This window comes from Leucoraja erinacea, chromosome 4 (assembly GCF_028641065.1).
Source record: "Leucoraja erinacea ecotype New England chromosome 4, Leri_hhj_1, whole genome shotgun sequence".
NCBI classification, from domain to species: domain Eukaryota; kingdom Metazoa; phylum Chordata; class Chondrichthyes; order Rajiformes; family Rajidae; genus Leucoraja; species Leucoraja erinaceus.
In genome coordinates, this window is record NC_073380.1 from 86,948,007 (window position 1) to 86,967,675 (window position 19,669).

At 42.1% G+C, this 19,669-nt stretch overlaps 1 protein-coding gene across 1 annotated transcript in view; it reads left to right on the top strand.

The window, feature by feature from the left end:
- Positions 1–560: 560 nt before the first annotated feature.
- tshz1 (teashirt zinc finger homeobox 1) overlaps positions 561–19,669 on the top strand; it is a 240,483-nt gene continuing 221,374 nt past the window's right edge. Inside the window, exon 1 of the mRNA XM_055634749.1 lies at positions 561–8,341. Within this exon, the coding sequence (XP_055490724.1) occupies positions 8,302–8,341 (40 nt within the window). The 5' untranslated portion in view covers positions 561–8,301. The remainder of the gene's footprint in view (positions 8,342–19,669) is intronic.

The window sequence follows — 19,669 nt, forward strand, 5'->3', positions numbered from 1 at the left end:
ACAGCTAAATACTTTCAACAATATTTGATTTCATTTCAGATTTCCAGCATCTGGAAATTAAAATTTAAAAATCTTAAAAATTGCATCTTAAAATCTGCTTCCCTACACCAATTTTATTTGCAGACTAGCAACAAAGAGGAACACTAGAGTTGTGTGGCTCAGTCCCTCTCACAACTTCCTATAAGGTTTCTACCTATCTTAAAACCATTAAAATCTACAACTCAGCACAAGGTTATTGCAGACGATTGCCAACTATGATCACGTCAGTGACAGTGCTGAACGTTGCCATTTTCCAAATCTACCCTATTGATAGAAATATTGCATGTCTCACGACACAATGAGATACTATTTGGCCCAATCTGTCTGTGTCAGTTGTTTGACAGAGGTAGCTGATGAATCCCACTCACCTGCTCTTTACCTGCAGCCCTCTAAATATTTCCTTTCAAACTGGAATTGGCAAAATCTTTGCAAGTTCCTATCGAATCTGCTTCCATTCCCCTTTCAGGCAGCACAACCGAGATCACATCGTGCTATACTAAAGAAAATAGCACTTGTAAATGTGTAAAATTCCAAACTGTTGTTATGTTTTAACATTTTATAACAAGAACAATTCTGAAATAACCCAGCAATGTATTATGATACATTATATTTATTTGTACTTTTGGAAACGGGCACAGCAAAGAAAGAAATATTATATAGCATATAATGGACAGGAGAGAGGAATTATAAGGCTGTGATTTCACATGGAGTCATTTGTGAAAAGGGCAAACCTCATACAGTTTATGTGTGTCATCTGAATCCCTGCATTATATTGCAGTCCCTGAAAAATCACTTGTCTGTTTTCTGTTATTTACAATGTTTTCATTCTTCTTTATCTCTATTTTTTTTTCCTCTATCTTACTTTTTGCAGAAATGGTCCTCAGCATCAGAATGGTAGGATGAGCTTGAGAATTTTCTTTATCTCTTGGTGTGCTGCAGTTCTCATCTGGATCCCAAGCCTTGCCCTTCTTGTTAATAAAAGATCATGGAAAAGGATTGACCTCTTGCCACTGTTTCCGAGGCACCATATTTTAGTCTCCTTATAACAGACTACTGAAGGTGGTCTGAAAATATTGCCAGTTTACAGAGTACAGGGTACAAATATTGCCAGCTTACAAAGATGCTTTGGGAAAAATACTTCCCGATTTATCGAAGTGCTATATATATATACAACTCCCCAACAATTTTGAGAATTATCATGTTGCAGGGGAATTCAAATATTCATTACACTAGAAATGTGTCCTTTAGACTTGAGGATTTTAGCAGCGACCCAATTGATTAAAATATTTGAGTACCATTAGAGCACAAATTGTCAATTATTTGGTAATATTACCCCATAAATTGTAAGTCTTGATAATGAAGGCCTTTTTTTTTAAAAAGGAACTGAAATGTATGCGTTATGAGGGAGATAGTTTATTACAAAGTGATAATTGAAATCATGTTTTTCTTTGAACATTTAAAAATATAGCAGAACACGAGTTAATGCACTGGTTGATTGTGTTACAAGTGAATCCTCTAAGAACAAAGAGCGGTGTTATAAAAAAATCATCTCTAGGCACACTCCGATACAAAGTGAATTGTTCCTATTCACTATGCAGGGCTCATATCAATAAGCCAAAGGTATTCATATTCAAGCCTCCAAATAATAAGTTATTTTAACAATGCAACAAAAAACATATTATTTTTTTACCTTTGGCTTGTTCAATTTAAATTACCAGGTAAAGAAAGAAGGAGGATTTTTTTTTAATTTGAAAAAAAATTACAGATTTATTAAGGAGATAGTGGAATCCAGTACATCCCAGGAAAGGGAAATGGATAAGCATTTTGGGAATTAAAACAAGTCCTTGAAGTCTGAAAGAGAGAGATAAGAGGACTAACAACGGCACCTTTTGTACGGTGACATTTTAGGAGTCAAAAAGCGGTGGCGATTTGCATTGGTTACCATAACCCGGGATCAGGTGCATTACATTCAGTTGGGGCTTCTCTCCACGAGTCGCTACAACTTCTTGAAACAATTCAGTCACCCTGTATTTTGGTGACCTGAAGACACCCAGGAAAGTGCATCCGGTTTTGATTTTAATGAATCCAATTGAGCAAATTATTGGGAGCATCGGCAATCCAGGCACTGGATGTCAGTGGTTTTAAAATATATGTTGGATATTAGCTAGTTATTTCAGAAAAGTAAAAATCCCGACTGATTTGTGAATCTAGTATTCACTTGTTTTGAAACCGGTGCTGATTGCTTTAACGCGCCGAGGGCAGGGGAAACTCTCGTGCCAATGCGTTTAACAACTAAGTTTCTTGAGTTCTGTTGACCAAACTCACCTCCCTGCATCTCCCAGAACCAAATGAATCCTTGCGTGAGTGCAGTTGCAGGATAATTATTTGATCTTCGTGCGTTGTGTGGTGCGGAATAATGGAATGAATGCTAAGTAGGACAGTGGCCGTTCACTGGAACCATTCTAATTTCGCCGTGTGGCAGGTAACCCCTTAAGCACCGCGGTGGGAGTTTTCGCCCGAAATTAGATACAACTCTTATTCGTATGTTGATTCTGAAAATGTGGAGGACAAAGCCCCATTTCTGTGCCTTATCTGGTCTGAGTTTGGATCAGAAGTTGGCGGAAAATCGTTTCCGAGGACGTTCGAATGAATGTACATGAACTGTAAAAGAAATCCTCGATCTCCAAGATGAAGTTGTTACATTGCCTTACGATTACAAACCTACTGTGCCGTGAAAAGGAACACATTTTATTTCAACACTCATCCCGCACGGGTCTGATACGATGGTTTTTACCCACGTTTACCCACGTAGTTAAACTTTAAAAAAAAATGTTTAGTTTTATTCTTTCGCTGAAGTATACATATTATGACGAAGGAGTTAAATCGTACAGGTTCTTGGACGGTGCTGGAAATACATTCCCAAATCAAAATATTAAAATACTAACAAGATTGAAAGCTTTGGGAATGATTCATTCCAAGAATCATGAATCTTCTCCAATAACAGAACACATTTGGAAACAATTTAAAATGTGTCAGGTGCGATTTTAAGCATCAACTATACATAATTTTGGATAGCAGGTGCAAAGATCCAACTAGTTCATTTGAAACCGACTGATTTATTAAAGGACCCCCCCACCCCCACCCCCCCAAAAAAATAACACCAACTTTAAAGGTTTCAGTCTTGAGTTGGATCGGTTGTGTCAATATGAGATGTCGACTATTTTCCTCTCTACATGAGGCGAAATTGAATCCATAAGTAATCATATTTATTAATGTCCTTAATGACAATAATAAAAGTAATTTCGTGTCTGTTTAAGGTGGGGGAGATTCAGTGATGGTTCTGCTTGTATTTAAATGTAAAGTGGGATCTACCCCACCAGTTTTGAGAGATCGTTTAAAAAAAATCCTTTCTCTTAATGCATCACCTGTTAAGGTAGATGTTCGGCGCTCTCTAAGATTCAAACGTCTACTCCTTTTGCTCAGAGCCTGTTACTATCTTTGCTTGTCGGAGTTTGTGGAGAATACACATGTGTTGGGTTTGATAACCTCCCATTAGTCCTGTTAAACCGCTGGCTCCTGGCATAATCAAAGGTATTAGGGGCAGTCACCTTCACTTTGACATAGGGACAGAGGGAGACTGCCTTTTTGATATTGAAAACGACCCCAAATTCTTGCTCCAAAGTCGCCTCCATTTATATTTACCTTCCCCATTTTTGATACATTGTTTCATCGCCTAAAATAAAAGGATATTTCATATGGGGTTTTTTTTTTAAATCGAGATTTTCTTGCAGAATTCGACGGGAAGCAGTCGTTCTGATTTTGTTTAATATTGGGCGAGAGGAAATTATCCTGAAATTGACATGGGCAAATCGGTGGTGGGTGAGGTGGACATGATCACTTTGAACTGTGCTCCTCATAATATGTACAACTTGTTTTGTTTTTTTTGCCGTCACCGCAACCGCCCTGCAAGTCATGCTAAGTGTTACCTGCGTGTGTAGTCTGCAACAGCACTGACTAAGATCACCTACTCCACCGCCAGTAAGCGTATCCTGCTGTTTGAGTTACATCCTCCTATCGGGTTACAGCAGGCACAAACACTACAGATGTTCTGACAAGAGAATCTTCCACTTCAGGTTGCGACTCAACAAAAGCGCAACCGGTTTGCAAAAGCCACGATCGCGGCAATGCGAGGTTAATGCTGAGAACACCTTTCATTAAAAAAAATATATATGAATGTACGTGTCGAGCCTGAATGTAGAATCCTGGACGCCATATTCTTATAGAAATAAAAAATGTACAATTTATATCAAATGATCATTATAAATTCCTCCCACGAATGAAGCCTTCAAATGATTTCCTTTAAGTGGACGTATGTAATGTCTTAATATACAATATTCACGATCCTAAGCACACTGAATTTACGACTGAATTAAATGTGGAGAACCTGTTCAATAAGTTTATCTAAAACCACTATGAGCTAAACACATAACGGAGAGGGGACTCCTGGATAAATGCAAAGGCGATTTTGGTGTTTAAAAAAAAATAAAATCGTATATTAGATTATTTTAACATGGCCTTTCCTTTAAAAATCAATTCGCGCGTGTTCTACATTTTTAAACTAGTATCCTCTCCTTATTAATTGTTCGTGATAACGAGTGCGAGATGTTAAACCTCTCTCGCAGGTTATTAAAAAATAGCTCAATTGATCTGACCAGCAGGTATCTGAATATTTTCTTTTGAGAATAGGCAAATATTACAGACAGCCCAAGTCGCACTTGTGAGTTTGAACGGCAGGTAGTTGTTTACATCACAAGGGCCCTGATTGTGGAATATCTAAAGTAGCATTTTAGCAGTGCAAGATTGTCTATAGCCAAACTATTTGCTGAATGTCGAACGCTGGTGCGGTAAATTCGCGATAAAGAACGCGGTAAATTCTATTGTATTCTGGAAGGATTTAGATGAAAACAACAATTCATCTGGATGTGTGCGCATCCTTTAGTTCTTAAAGATGGCCTGAATTGTATAAATGTCCACATGTATCATTCATTAGCCGTAACTAACTTCACTATTAAAAATGTTAAATCCCGGGTGCTCCAAACATTCTATTTTCAGTTCTCTCACCTACGGTGGGACAATCTTGAATCCGGCTTATGAAACATGTGTCAAGTGACCCTGTGTCGTTAAGGGCACGGTTCGATGTTTGAACATCAAATTCTACTTTCCAACATAGTGCACATTATCTAAATTGGACTGAGAGTGGAACGGTAAAATAGCGGGACAGGTCTCCACCCCATGCTCTCAACACTCACTCGCTAACACTTTTGAAGAGAAGTACCGGGAACTGGTGCTTTGATGTGGTTGTGACTCTCAATATATTGCACACACATAAAAAAAAAAGAAACATGGGGAGGGAGAAGTGTAGCAGAGTCTGAAGGGATTGGAAGTATAGTGTCATCCAAACATTGGGCAATTTTACTCTGAGATATACCGCAGTGATCAAAGGTAAGATGTGACATGATCGTAGCGCCACAAAGGTGATGAAATCGGGGAAAATCCCCAGGTTTTCTTTATAAAAACGGGCATTCTATCTGGAAAAAAATACGTAGGAGTATGACTAATTCCCCTCGCGATTTGATATCTTTACAATGTAACATCTAAATCCTGAAAGGCGCGTCGCCCGCGTGGGATAAGTACAAAAGAGTTTTTTTAAAAAGGGCAAATTATTGCTTACTGGGACTAACTTATATGTTGCAATCAAACCTCTGCAATCTTGGGAGTTATTGGGAGGTTTTTTTCCTGCCTGGAGTTCTGTGACACTGTGTCATTCTCTCTCTCTCTCTCTCTCTCTCTCTCTCTCTCTCTTTCTCAATGCACTGCCCCCTGTTAGTCCGTCCGTCAGTCAGTGTATCTGTGTCAGTCTCCAGCCCACACGTAACCGCGCTTGGAATTGACGCACAGGCACTCAAAAGGCAGACAGACAGACTGACAGATAGATAGATGGACGGGTCTTGACGGACGGATGAGTACACAGATGCCAGGGCGGAACCTGGAGTTGTTCTACACGTATCACCTCCACACGCACTTCTAACATTCAAGTGCAAGTGGGTCGGACATTATTTTTTCTAATCTCTCCCCCACCCCCTTTTTATTTCTTAAAAAAAAACAAATTCAAGAGGATTTGTGACTCAGAGCCTGCGATCGCTATGTTGTAGAAATACGCCAGCCAAATCGTCCGTTCGACCGTTCCAAGCGGAAGTTTTACTTTTAAATTGCTGCCGCGACCGAGCTAAAAATTGTGGAGAGGAATGATGCACTCACCGATTGCGGAGCAGTAATTCTGCGTGTGTGGGGCTCGGCGAGCGGACAGACGGGCAGGTTGGACGCGAGCCGCTTCTCTCAAGTTCGGACTGAACGTTTTCCATCGCCCGTTTTTTTTGTTTTTTGCTCATGGTGCCTTCGACAGACGAAGGGTCCGATTCCGGGAGACCGTGTGTGGGAGAGCCGGCGACTCGACAACGGTGAGCAGCGATCGCTGGAAGCCAGCCCAGCCCCTGCCTTAGTAGCGTGGAGTCGAGCGAAGCAGCCAGCGTTAAACACCTCCCACCCCTCCCTACCAAGCCCAAAAAACTGGCTGCAGAGCGACCGAGAGGGAGTAAGAACAAGGAAGAAAGTTCAGCAAAGTGCCCCAACAGTTAATGCACGCACTCTGAGGTTTCTGCTTATTATTGCTTGGATTCGACCAGCTGCTTTCTTTATCAAAGGAGAAGAGGAACTTGTTTTTAAGAAAAATATTCTTTATAGGGGTTTTACGGCACGGACTCGGCACAAAGAGAGGTGGGAGGTTGTGAAAATACAATTGTGTGCAGTAATATTACTGAATAAGATCAGTGGAAGGAAGAACGCGGCAGAGAAAGGGAGAGAGAGAGGCCCTCCTCTTCCCGTACGAGGCATTCACTTCCTTAAAGGTGTAACGAATCAATCTGGAGCCGAGTTTCAACCAACCAAAAGTAGAAGATTAAAAAAAACATGCGAAATCCATGTTCTCTGCACAACTGTAACCCAAATTAGCGGACATTTTATATTAGAAAAACAGTATTAATTTGAAAGGAGGGGGAGACCTCTCTTCAATTGGAGACTCAATTGACAGTGACTTGGAAAGTTCACGTTGCAACATCCCGCCTCTCCAACCACTCCAGAGACCGCCAACAGAAAGAAATACCCGCAAGGCCAGCTGAACTGAAATCTGACGTAGCTTTTCTTTTCGGCACATAAGTTTGGAATATAGAGATCCTGGAAATCTGGAAGCGTCCCGGGGAAATTGAGATTTAAAGAAAGGTTGGGGGAGAAAAAAAATCAAAAGCAAATCTTACTGCCTGTCCTGTACGGCTGAATCCTCGTCCAAGAATTGCAAACATTCTATCGCCAGGGGAGGAAACATTGCGAAGGGTTCAGTCAGTAGCGTATCTCGCAGACAGAACGCCTCTTACATTTGGATCTCAAACAGACAACAAATGCTGTTGCGCTGCGTTCATATTTCCTGAGATATTTGAGGACAGTGGTGTCCGTGGAGGAAGAGGAGATTATCCCTGGGTATTGCTCGATGGCTCTGTGGATCCGTTGAGACTGTCTTGCACGGTGGATTTTCCCGGAGCCTAACAGAGTTTTCACTCCGCCGCCTCCGCCCCCTTCACACACACAAAAAAAATAATAATACTGATGGTGCAGAAATAGTTCACAGCTCCCTCACTAAACTAACTGTGTGTGATGTCTTGGCTGCATTGATTGAAGTGCTGAAAGTGGGCAGAGAGGGAGAGACAAGAACCTGTGGTGCAGAGTAACTGGAGTGTGTGCCTGACTTATGCGCATGAAGCAGTGGCTGGAATCCTTCTCACTCTCACTGTTATCTCCTGTCACCGAGGAGCCCTGCGGAGCGGCCGAGGCGTTTTTCGATATCAAGACTACCCACACTACAAACCTTCATCAGAGCGAGTGGGCTCCGCGTTAGAAACCCCCCCGCCTCCTCCTCTCTTTCAAGATCTACAACTTTTCCTCTCCCCCTTCCCTCCCTGTCCACCACTCCTCTCTTAATACAACCTCCCCAACATACACACCCCCCCCTCCCCCTACCCCCCTCCATCCCACCAACAACAACAAAAAACGCTACTTTTTCGCCTTCTGCCTTTTACTGGTCTGCATGAAAACACCGAAAATTAAAGTCAAAACTCCGGCAAGTCCCAACCGGCATCAGAAGAAACCAAAGCCATGCCGAGAAGAAAGCAACAAGCACCGCGACGCTCGGCAGGTAAGGCAGAGAGAGAAAGAGAGAGAGAGAGTGTGTGTGGACTTTATTTATTTTTGCATTTCATCCAAATCCTTTGCATCATGCAAGATGTGGAGATAATGCTAATGTTTAGGTTTATTTCCCCTCTATTGCACCCCCTCCTCCACACACACACCCTATGCCTATGTTGCATTTTGTTAAACGTGATGTGCGGGGGGACGGGCGCAATGTTTCTCTGTGTGAATGGCGTAGTTTGTCAGCTGTCTGTCAAATGCTGTCATGGTCGTGCAGAGGCCCCCTCGCTGCTTCGCCGAGCTGCTGGTCCTCACCATCCACTCCATCCACAGCAGCCCCCCTCACCTGTGTGGCTCAGCAGCCCCCCGTCCCTCCTCCGCCCACAGACATGCTCTTCCCCTTCCAATCAGGAGTGCAGCCCTGGGTTTTATTTAAACTATCTCTAAAATCGGCGCATTTAAAGTACGGACAGTCGGACTAACACCATTTAATTAAAACATCTTCTTTTAATCTGGGGAGTGAACATTTCCAAAACACACGCTGGTGTTTGAAGGCACCCCGCCGACAAGGAGGCATGTGCGTTGTAGACCTGTAGGAGAATGTTGTAAGTTTTTTCCCCCCGTTGTCTGAATCGTGTCTCTTTGAGGAATCCGTAAAATGAAAGCAAATCAACAAAACAAGTTTTTTTTTTTTACTGAGTGATTTTTTTTTGTGTGGTCATCTGAACCGAGGGGTTATTTTTTCGCTCTTTCTCTTTCTATCCCTAATAGACGATCCCTATCCTTGATTTGACATATGATTGATCCTCTGTCATCCGGGCAGCCTTTGATCTATTCATTCCTGATAAACATCAATAAATCACTCACCATAGCAACCCACATGTTCCAGACGTCGTGCACACTAGCCATAACACTCACCATTATTTCACCCCCAACCCCCAAGTTTGGTTTCAACTCTAACCTTCCCATCTCCCCAAGACCGTACGCGTTATAGGGCCTTAATTCTGTCAACCCCAAGAAATGATTATTCTCCATTCAAATCCAACATCGTTGGTTTGATATTCGTCTTTCCTAAAACTAAAGAATCCCCACCAAAACTAAATGATGCAGGCTCAAATTACACTTTTTTTTAAAAATTGTGATGAGATTTGCAAGAGCAGGAGGGTAAGCTTGGATGACATTGTGGGTCTCGATTTAACTCGTGGGTGATCGGATATCTGCAACTTTGAACAACAAATATTTTTATATAAGCGGTCCTGAACATCTGATTCAAGCGTGTTCGTGCATGGTAATTCGTCCTGACAGCTCTTACATAGAAACAAGCCGTCAAGGCGACTTTTTCCAATATTGATTTAATTGTCTCTCTTTTGACAGGCACATACATCATTGGTTTTAATGGCCAATCAAAAGTTGGCAGGCTTTAGTGTTTCCATTCTTTGCTGTACATGACATTTGGCATGCTTAATCAAAATGCAGGTTCGCAATAGCAATGGAGTTGATGACTGAGTCATATGCTGTTTAAACAGACAGAAAATTAGCTGAAAAGATGCTAAAATATCTCTTTAAGTGGCATTTTAAGCTCATTTTATATTTGAAACATGAATTAATTAGGCTGCCTCTTGCTGTGTTCTGCTGCTCCAACTTGCATAAGATGACTTTTTTTTTCTCCCAGAGAGCATCCAGAGTGTCTAAAAACAATTGTTTGTGCCCTAACGATGTGGGCCAACAGTGACAGAGCAGAAGAGTTCAAGCCGAGGGTGCAGGAAAGGGAAATAGTCCCATTGCTTCAGCACGATAGTAAGGATTGGAGGAAATGGTTCTTCATAAACCAGGAGGCCTCAGAATTATCACTTGGATAAAGGGAGGGGGAAAGGGATGTTTCTCCTGCTTCATTACAAAGCATCTAATTATCAGTAAACTTGATGGATTTGTGACAGGTTCAATGATTAATGCTGATAAATTTAGTAGGGTGTCAGGTTGGCAGGCGGTTTGATGTGATCAACTTGATATTATACAGTCCCCATAGCCCGTAGTGCAGTATTAACTCAATTTACTGGTGCAGGTGACAAATGGACTTTACTACCTGACTAATCATGTCACGGAGACAATGCGGCTTTAATCACCTTAGTAATTCTGCTGCTAACGGAGCACAGGGCCAGACTAAAACCTTCCAGCTTCTTTCCTATTGATCTGAAAGCTTACCACAGTTTTTCTTTTAATGTGACAGCAATTTTGTTTTAATAAACATTTCCATTATTATGTAGGATCCACAGCAAGGAAATAGGAAATCTCTAATAGTCCTCGCTGATGATTACATCCTACATACGCCGCTGCCCAGATCCCTTCATCTCCCCCAACATCACCTCCTTCTATTCCTTCTCATCCGTTTATCCCATTTCCCTGTCAACGCATGGTTCCACCACTCCCTGTGGGAATGAGTTCCACGTTGACACTGGAGAAGGAGGTTTCTTCTTGAGTTCTTTATTTTAATTTATAATTATTATTTGGCTTTTAAATTTGACCCGATGAACAACGGCGAAAAGATAAATGTTTCTATGTGTAATTTCGCTGCCTGCAAAAATGTCTGGCGGCTGTCGTCATCCAGGCCGATCTTGGTGTCAATGCTGCGTTCACATAACAGAACGTGCCAGCAATGTGCGCCACTGGAATGAAATTGGTTTCATTGTGGGTATTAATGGCGTGTGTGTGGGGAACAGTTGCTTTAAATTTTCCAGCCCCTCTTAAAGCTTTATTAAGGTATGTGCACATGTTGAAGATTAAAATGATGACCAAACTCAGGCTGGTTGAAGGAGAGAAAAACATAGTGGGAAGCAAATTGTTTCCCTTAGTCTGTGTGTCCAGAACAAGGGGGAAGGGGGCTGAACAAAATTGGAGCAAAGCCATTCAAGAGAATGCATTTGTTCACTCAGTGGAATTCGCAGGGTCTATTTCCTGACAAACCAAGATTTGTTAGTTAGCAAGGAAATGGGTGGAATGACAATGCAGATTTGATATGATCTATGGCAGAAAAGTCTTGAGGTTCTCGATGGACCATTCTTCTTCCTCTCTCCCTGTTCTGCGAGGAACAAATTGCGGGAACTGTAGAATAAGTCAGTGAATTGACTCCAGGATGTCAGATTGCAGCAGCCACTGTTAAAAAGGCTTTTATATTTCACCTGGAAATGCCGACATTGCATTAACATTTAGGTTCTCAGTCGGCAGATGGCAGATGGCTGCTGACCCCCCCCCCCCCCCCCCCCCCCCACACACACACACACACAAGGAGTCAGGAATTAATCCACCTGCTCATATTTTGAAATGATTTGGAATATTAAGCGCTGCACAGGTGTGAATAGTAAACACACTTTAATATTAACACAGTGTAGAGAGAAAGAGACTTGCAGCACAGAAAGAGGTAATTTAGATAATTGTTTCCCTGTTGGCTGAAAAAAAGAGCCATTGACACAACGCCCACTTGCCAACTTAACCCTCCTGAATAAAGTGCAGTGTACTCATCGAGTGGCTTTATAGATGGCAGGCTCTACCCACCAGTCTGCCAGCTAGTAAGTTCAATACACCCTTAACTTTGGGTGAAAGGACTTCCTCAACTTACTACTCAATCTTCAATCTGCCAATTTAAGTTTTTGACCCTGTCGGTGGTATGTGTATTCCACTAATATCAATTGACACTCAATTAACGCATGGCCAGCTTAAGTACAACATTTATGGTTCTTCAATTTGGCTTCAATTATAAATATTGAGATTTAGTTTAACATCAAATGTCAGTTTTATCTTTACCTGTACTCCAGTGTAGAAATAGGAAGGCCGCATTCGATAACCCATGCCTCTAATATTTTCCCTCAACTGATCTCCGCTGAAACAGATGATCTGATCCTTATCATTTTGCTGTTAGTGGGAGCTTGCTGTGCGCAAATTGGCAACTGTGTTTTTCGTACTTTGAAGACCTCATTACCGGTGAAGTTTTTTTTGATAAACACTGTCGAGATACAAGGTTTTCTTCTTTGGCACTCTGTTCATAATGTTTTCACATTCTGCTTTACAATCACTCCTGTTCTATTCTATCATGGCATGCCGACCGACATCATGGGCAAAGCCTGTATTTATTGTCAATCTCCATTTGCCTCCAAGCTGAGTGGCAAATTAAGGGGCAATTAAAAGTGCTATTATTTTGAGTGCATCACATGTCGGGCAGACTTGTATGATCAGCAGATCTCCTTTCTTGGAGAACATTAGTGAACCAGATAGATTTTCACAGTTTCATTGTCATCACAATGGAGGTGTGCTTTTTGTTCCAGTCTGCTTTAATTACTTGATTATAACTCCCCTTGCTGTCATGGTATGATTTGAACATGTTTCTCTGGACCGTTGAACGCTAACTTAACCTCGGTAACTTAACCACAAAACTACTGAGATCAGTTGTGCATAGTGTGCTGGAGCCTAATCCACAAACTTTACAATTAAGTTTTCTCTCATTATGATTTTCCTTGATTTTTTTGGAGCTAAGAAATGGTAACTTCTCCATCTCTGTTTCCTGTACTGTAGAGTTCTCGTCTCAGTCCGAATGGCTGAAGTTTAAACACCACTTTGTTGAACACTTGATGTATAAAACTCCTCAGAATGTACTGCATTAGCCTCCTCAAAGCTTAAGTACATAAATTCCTTGTCGATTGGGGTTCCTGAGTCCGAGCCCACGCACCCTATCCCTACGGCTCAGTCCCTCAAGTCCTGGCAACATCTTCTCTGCACTCCTTCCAGCCTAATGACATCCTCCCTACAGCAGAGTGACTGAAACTGAATAAAGTATTCCAAATTTGGCCTCACTGACGTACTGTACAACTGTAATTTAACGTCCCAACGTCCATACTCAACACCCAGACTAATGAAGGCTAATGTACCAAAAGCTCTCTTATCACCCAATCTACCTACGATGCCACATTCAAGGAACAGTGCCTGTACTCCTAGATCCCTCTGCTCTGCAACGGTCCCTAGGGCCCTACCATTTACTGTGAAGATCCTGTCCTGGTTTGTCTACCCAAAATGTAACACTTCATCCTTATTGTATTAAACTCCTTTCGCCATTTCTCAGCCCACATGACCAGCTGATCAAGTGCCTGCTGGAATTTTGGTAACTATCTTCACTGTCTACGATACCACCTACTTTAGCATCATTTGCAAATGTACTAATCATGCCTTGTACATTCTCATGCAAATTGAATGAATGAATACGTTTATTAGCCAAGTATTCACATACAAGGAATTTGCCTTGGTGATTTTTGATATAAACCACAAGCAGCAATTTTTACAACACTGATCCCTGAGGCACATCACATCACAGGCTTCCAGTCCAAAAAATACCCTTCCATTCCCAGCCTCTGTTCCCTTCCATGAAGCCAGTTCTGAATCCAGTTAGCTAGCTCTCCCTGGATCCCATGTGATCTAACCTTCTAGACAAAGCACCACCATGCAGTACCTCATGATGAGCCTTGCTGAAGGATTAGTAGGGAGATCACGATTTTGCTGGAAGTCTTTGAGATTCATACAACTGGCTGCTTCCTTTTCTTGTGTTACGACCGACCGAGACCACTGTTCTTGGAGCTGGTTTATTTGTTTGGAGGTTGTGAAAAACAATGAGGTAATGAATAACTCTTTTTCCTTTAAGTAAAGGAAAACTCTTCACTTAACAGCAACATACTCAAGTAAAGCATTCTTTTTGCTGACTCACATTGACGGTGGCGAGTTATGATGACAGATTAATTTAAATGGGAGGAAGAGGGAGAACCAGGTGGGTTTTTTTTAAACAGGTGTAAGCAATAACATTAGATGCGCACGTTAATCATGTTTATTGGTTCATAAATAGACGTGTGTCTTATACAATTATCATGTTTTATTAAAAAAGCTGCAAAAAACATTTGTTCCATTTGTTCAAACTACTTTCAGCTCAGATATCATAATTCATGGAATTATCGGACAGTTAAAGGGGACATCTACACTGTAGGCTGATCTGATGTGGTCGCACATCAGAAATGTGACAATCTGATGACAATGGATGCGCAGGCAGATTAAGAAGTGTATCTGACTGTTCTCTCCTGAGAATTGTGGTACTGCAGGAGTTGCTCTGTGATAGGATACTGAGCTTGGTCCTTGATGTTGTAGGTTGTCTTTCACATCTCATGTTGCCAGAATTGGTACATTGTGAAAACAGAAGTCTCTCTCATGCATTCACTCTGATCAGTTTGGATGTATTTCTGCAACTGACTACAATTGGGTCGCACTCTGCAGTTTGGTTGCCACTTTAACCCATAGAAACATAGAAACATAGAAAATAGGTGCAGGAGTAGACCATTCGGCCCTTCGAGCCTGCACCGCCAATCGATATGATCATGGCTGATCATCCAACTGAGTATCCCATCCCTGCCTTCTCTCCATACCCCCTGATCCCTTTAGCCACAAGGTCCACATCTAACTCCCTCTTAAATATAGCCAATGAACTGGCCTCAACTACCTTCTGTGGCAGAGAATTCCACAGATTCACCACTCTCTGTGTAAAAAATGATTTTCTCATCTCGGTCCTAAAAGACTTCCCACTTATCCTTAAACTGTGACCCCTTGTTCTGGACTTCCCCAACATCGGGAATAATCTTCCTGCATCTAGCCTGTCCAACCCTTAAGAATTTTGTAAGTTTCTATAAAACCCGAAGCCTTGTCTGTCCTATTGTTTGGACAAAAAAGATACTAAGGCTTTACTTCGAAGACAATCAGGAGGGGGTTCTGGGGACAAAAGGTATCCTGTCACCAACAGTTCCCAACAATCAAGCAATATTGCTTTCTTTGAACCATAAATAACATTTGTTGCTCAGTTACTCAGGTTAACCCCTTCAATCAGAATGCCACTGCTCTCGAAGTTCCCAACTTTGGGCTTTCCATGCTATGAGTTTATTATTGTGGTCTATTCTAGATCGATTTCAGGAAGTTCTAAGCTTGATTACTTTTAACAAAAAAGATCTATGTCCAGAGTCCTGTTGCTCTGAGCACCTGTTCCTTTAGACTAGAGGAAGACAGGCTGGGGAAGTATAGTGGTCACCAACAAGCTGTACACATTGGCCTCTAATGAAGCAGCCAGTGTGACCTGGAAGCATCAAAGCATTGTTAAAAGGAGGCAGCTTCAAAGCCCTGAGGCTTTGTCCTGACCATAATCACTCACCTTCTCACCCTCCCAAGTGGGACGACAGCGACCTTTTAACCCTTACTGAGCTGGGCTCCCTTTTTGTCTGTCACTATTTGTAATGGAAAATGGGTGGTGGGGGAGGTGGGGTGCCGAGGGTGACAGTGAGGCAACAAAGACTGAGTAAGACATCCCTGCCATCACTGACCTGTATCTACTAGCGTATGATGGTGGCGCAGTGTTCATTCACTGGACCGGTAATCTAGAGGCTTGGAATAACAATCCAAAAATCTGAACTCAAACTCCAGCCTGGCATTTACAATTGGTTAAAAACTCGGGATTAACATAAAGCTAATGGATTGGATGGGCGAGCATAGAATAATCAGTTCAGAGGTAACTTGCATCCTTTTACTGCCTCTCCGAACGCACCACTGTGGCTGTCTCTCCTATGCTCTTGGAAATGGCACAGCAAACCACTTTGTCCAAGGCAGTTAGTGATGGACAGTTAGTGCTGGCTGTGTTAGTGATACTTATGTTCCAGAAATAAAAAAAATAAAAATCAACGAGCAAAGTTACCTGAGACCTTTTGTCACCACCCAAAGTGCTGAGAGAGAGAGAGTCCACCTATGGACCCCTGTTACTGGTGATGTGTTACTGCTGTGATCTATCTATCTGGATAAAACCATTGTAGCTAATTCTTAATGGCGAGATATGGTCCATGGGATATTTTTGCGCTTGTGTGAAAAAATGTTCCATTGGGAAAAAGGGGAATATTCTATTCCATAACATTTTATTTACATCCACAACAAATCTATGTTTACCAGGTTTTTGGAAAGGGCATTATTATGGACAAGGTAGACCATTATTATTTTATACATCCTTGTTTTATATTCTTTAAAAGAAAACCCCCCGTATGTAATTCGGGTGCCAGTGGCTTGTTATATCCACCTGTTATCCGAGTCTCTGGCTCAACATTGAGGCAGCAGATGTGTAGTCATTCATGGAAATCGATGACCCTGAAGGAGGCCGTTTGGCCAATTGTGTCCATTCTGGTCCAAAGAAAGGTCTTCATTCTAATTCCGCTCCCGAGCTCTTGCTCCATAGGCCCTTACATTTGTAGTCCAGCAACAGCTAAATTGCATGCTTTTTATATGTGAGGAGGTTTACTGGTTTCAATGCCCTTGCGGGGCATTTAGTCCCGGACCCCCCCCCCCCATCCCCCAATCCCCCAATCCCCATTCTACACTCAGTGAAGAAAGAATCCTCCAGATGTTTGGAACACGTTGATGCCTGCCATTCCGTCTTGGTTGTAACTTTCCAATCCTCTGACCCTTGTTAATTTTCTTCTCCACCCCACCTACTCAGCCCTCTCCTCTAAAGCAGCACAAGCCCCACGCCAGACCATTTGTGGAAGCAGTGAAGTTGGCAGAAAGAGCTGATGGGGGGGAGATGATGGGATGTAGTTATGGCTAAGAGGAATTAAAATCCAGGATGGTTGCAAAAGTGGGAGCAATTTACACACATTAGGAAAGGAAAGAGGATCAAATGGTGCACTGAAAGAGAATTAAGGTTGACAAATCAGTGGACCTGGGATAAATTTCCCTGCAACATCTGTGACTGCTGCCATTATCTTGACAGGTGTCAATTAAGAATTACTGCCTGCTGGTGTCATTTTTCCAGCCCAGCTGTCTGTGTGTGAAAGAAATAACACTTTACCCTTGTCACTTTGTTAGTGCTCTGCTATTGCCACAAAATGAGCGTCAGCACGCTAATCGATAACTAGTGTATTAGCAATTATTTTGCACATTGATTTATGAATGGGAACGGCTCCTCCTGTATAGTTATTAGCTGCTGATTAAATGTGCCCAGTGCCCAGCACAGGGTGGATATATATTCCCGCAGAGGCCAGGTCTGGAACAAACTGTGCAAGATAGCAGCTCAAAAACACCTCCATCATCGGGGGCTGTTAACAAGGCAAGTTTCACCTTAGCAAAGAGATAGCCAATATTCCTGTAATACGAGCTTGTTTGAATGTAGGCATCTGTGTGCTTATGTACACCTTTGTGTGTGTGTTTGTGTTTATGCGTGACTGCGTGTGTTCATGTGTGTGCATGTGCAATTGAGTACATCTAAATCTATGGATATATTCACGGTTGTGCTTTTTGGGTGTCTGCACACATGGTGCGAGCATTGCTTCTGTGTGTGTGTGTGTGTGTGTGTGTGTGTGTGTGTGTGTGTGTGTGTGCGCGTGCGTGCGCGTGTGTGTGTGTGTGCGTGCGTGTGTGTGTGTGCGTGTGTGCGTGTGTGTGCGTGTGTGTGTGTGCGGTGTGTGCGCATGTGCGTGTATGTGCATTTATATGTGTAATTCAATGCATATCCTCATGCCTCTGTGTTTCTAACCATGCATGCATGATTTTATACCGTAGTTTTAGTCTAGAACTTCGGTACATACGTGTGTGTTCATGCATCTGTGTGGATGTCCATACATTTTTACCTGTGTGTCTGTATCTATGTTTTGGTTACGTATATGTTTTGCATGTGTTTCTTTAAGCATGCGTGTGTGTGCATTTATATATATGTGTGTGTGTGTGTGTGTGTGTGGTGTTTATAGCAGTATGTCCAGCCTATGAGAGTGCCATTGACTTACACTGGACATTGCTTTGCCAGAGGGGGGAGAAGCCTCAGTGGTCAGGCAGTGGTCATGCTGCGTCCTGGCTCCCCACCCCCAGCTGCAGGAGTAGATTCTGTCTGCTGCCCAACCCGAGTAAAGCGATGGCTGCCATGCACACATTCTAACCATCCTCAGCATGTCACCAGGAAATGACCCATTTATCAGCAGCCTTTTTAACGTTTTTTTTTTAAAGGTCCAGTGCTGCTTGCTGGCATTAATGCTGAAAAGTTTCATTCACATCACTGATTTACAACATCCTGCCTTCCTTTGTTTTGCCGGGTGCTGGTAGTCATAGCATCACACTTCTGTAAAATGACAGCAGTAAATGGTGTCTGATGCTCACAGGATGTGTTAAAGATAAAAATCTCTTCTGCCAAGCAACATTCCTAATCAATCCCTGTTGATCTCAGTTTATTAAAAATTATATTTATGCAGCTCCAATTAAGTAAACTACCATGCAGTTTTACATGTTCTGCTGCTTGTGCTTTCTCCTTAAGTTTGCAAAGGATAATCCTTGGTAGACCTTCAGAAACATTATTCCTGGATTTGTGATTTATGATGTTGAATTAAATACTTAAAATCTTGATGTAATGCATGATGCTCCGTTAGGTAAAAATTATTGGGTAGAGGACTAAACCTTTTTCACAGTCCAAATTAATCCAAATCAGTTCACAATATCTCTTGTGTTAACTTAGACTCAATTGGATCAGGAGTTGTGAGTTAAAGTCACACTCCACAGGCATGAGTTGAGGTTATCCCTCCTGGTGCAAAAGTGAGGCAGTGCTTCACTGATGGACATACCTTTATTTGGATGAGATGATAAATCAAGACACCTCAGCTGTAAAACCCGTGGACTGGTGGAGTGGTATTTCAAAGGGGGACAGCTTTTTCCTTTTCATTTCACCACCTACTAAACATCATTGCCAAACGTGCACCGTATCAGCCAAGATCCCTACACTACAAAGTTAAATGTGCTTAATTATCTGTAATGTACTCTCGAGTTATTCTGGGGCTGCCTGTCCATACCTCTACCTCCTCTCTTTGTGCTTTAGAAAGGGTGCAGATGGATTTTAGTTCAATGCAGAGTCCAAAGGCAAGAGTAGATTGTTTTTGAAGACACCAGCGTCCCCTTTCAAAGCAACAATCATAACATCGGCTTTTTTTTTTTAACACTTTCAGTGTAACAATAAAATGTGGTCAGGAGCTTTAACAAAACAAATCAAAAAGAAGATGGCACCCACAAAATGTCATAGTTGGAGAGTTACTGTAGGCTTTGAGGAGCATCTTAAGAAATTGAGAGGTTAAGGGAGTGATTTCCAGAGACTAGAACTGAAGGCGTGACTTTCTTTGATGGGGAGAGAATATTCGAGACGTTCAAGTTTTCAGATAGCGGAGATGCGGAAAGATGCTAATTGTGGAATATTGTGGGGGAGGTGGGAGAAATAAGGGTGAAAAAATGGGAAGATTTTAAAAATCAGCGT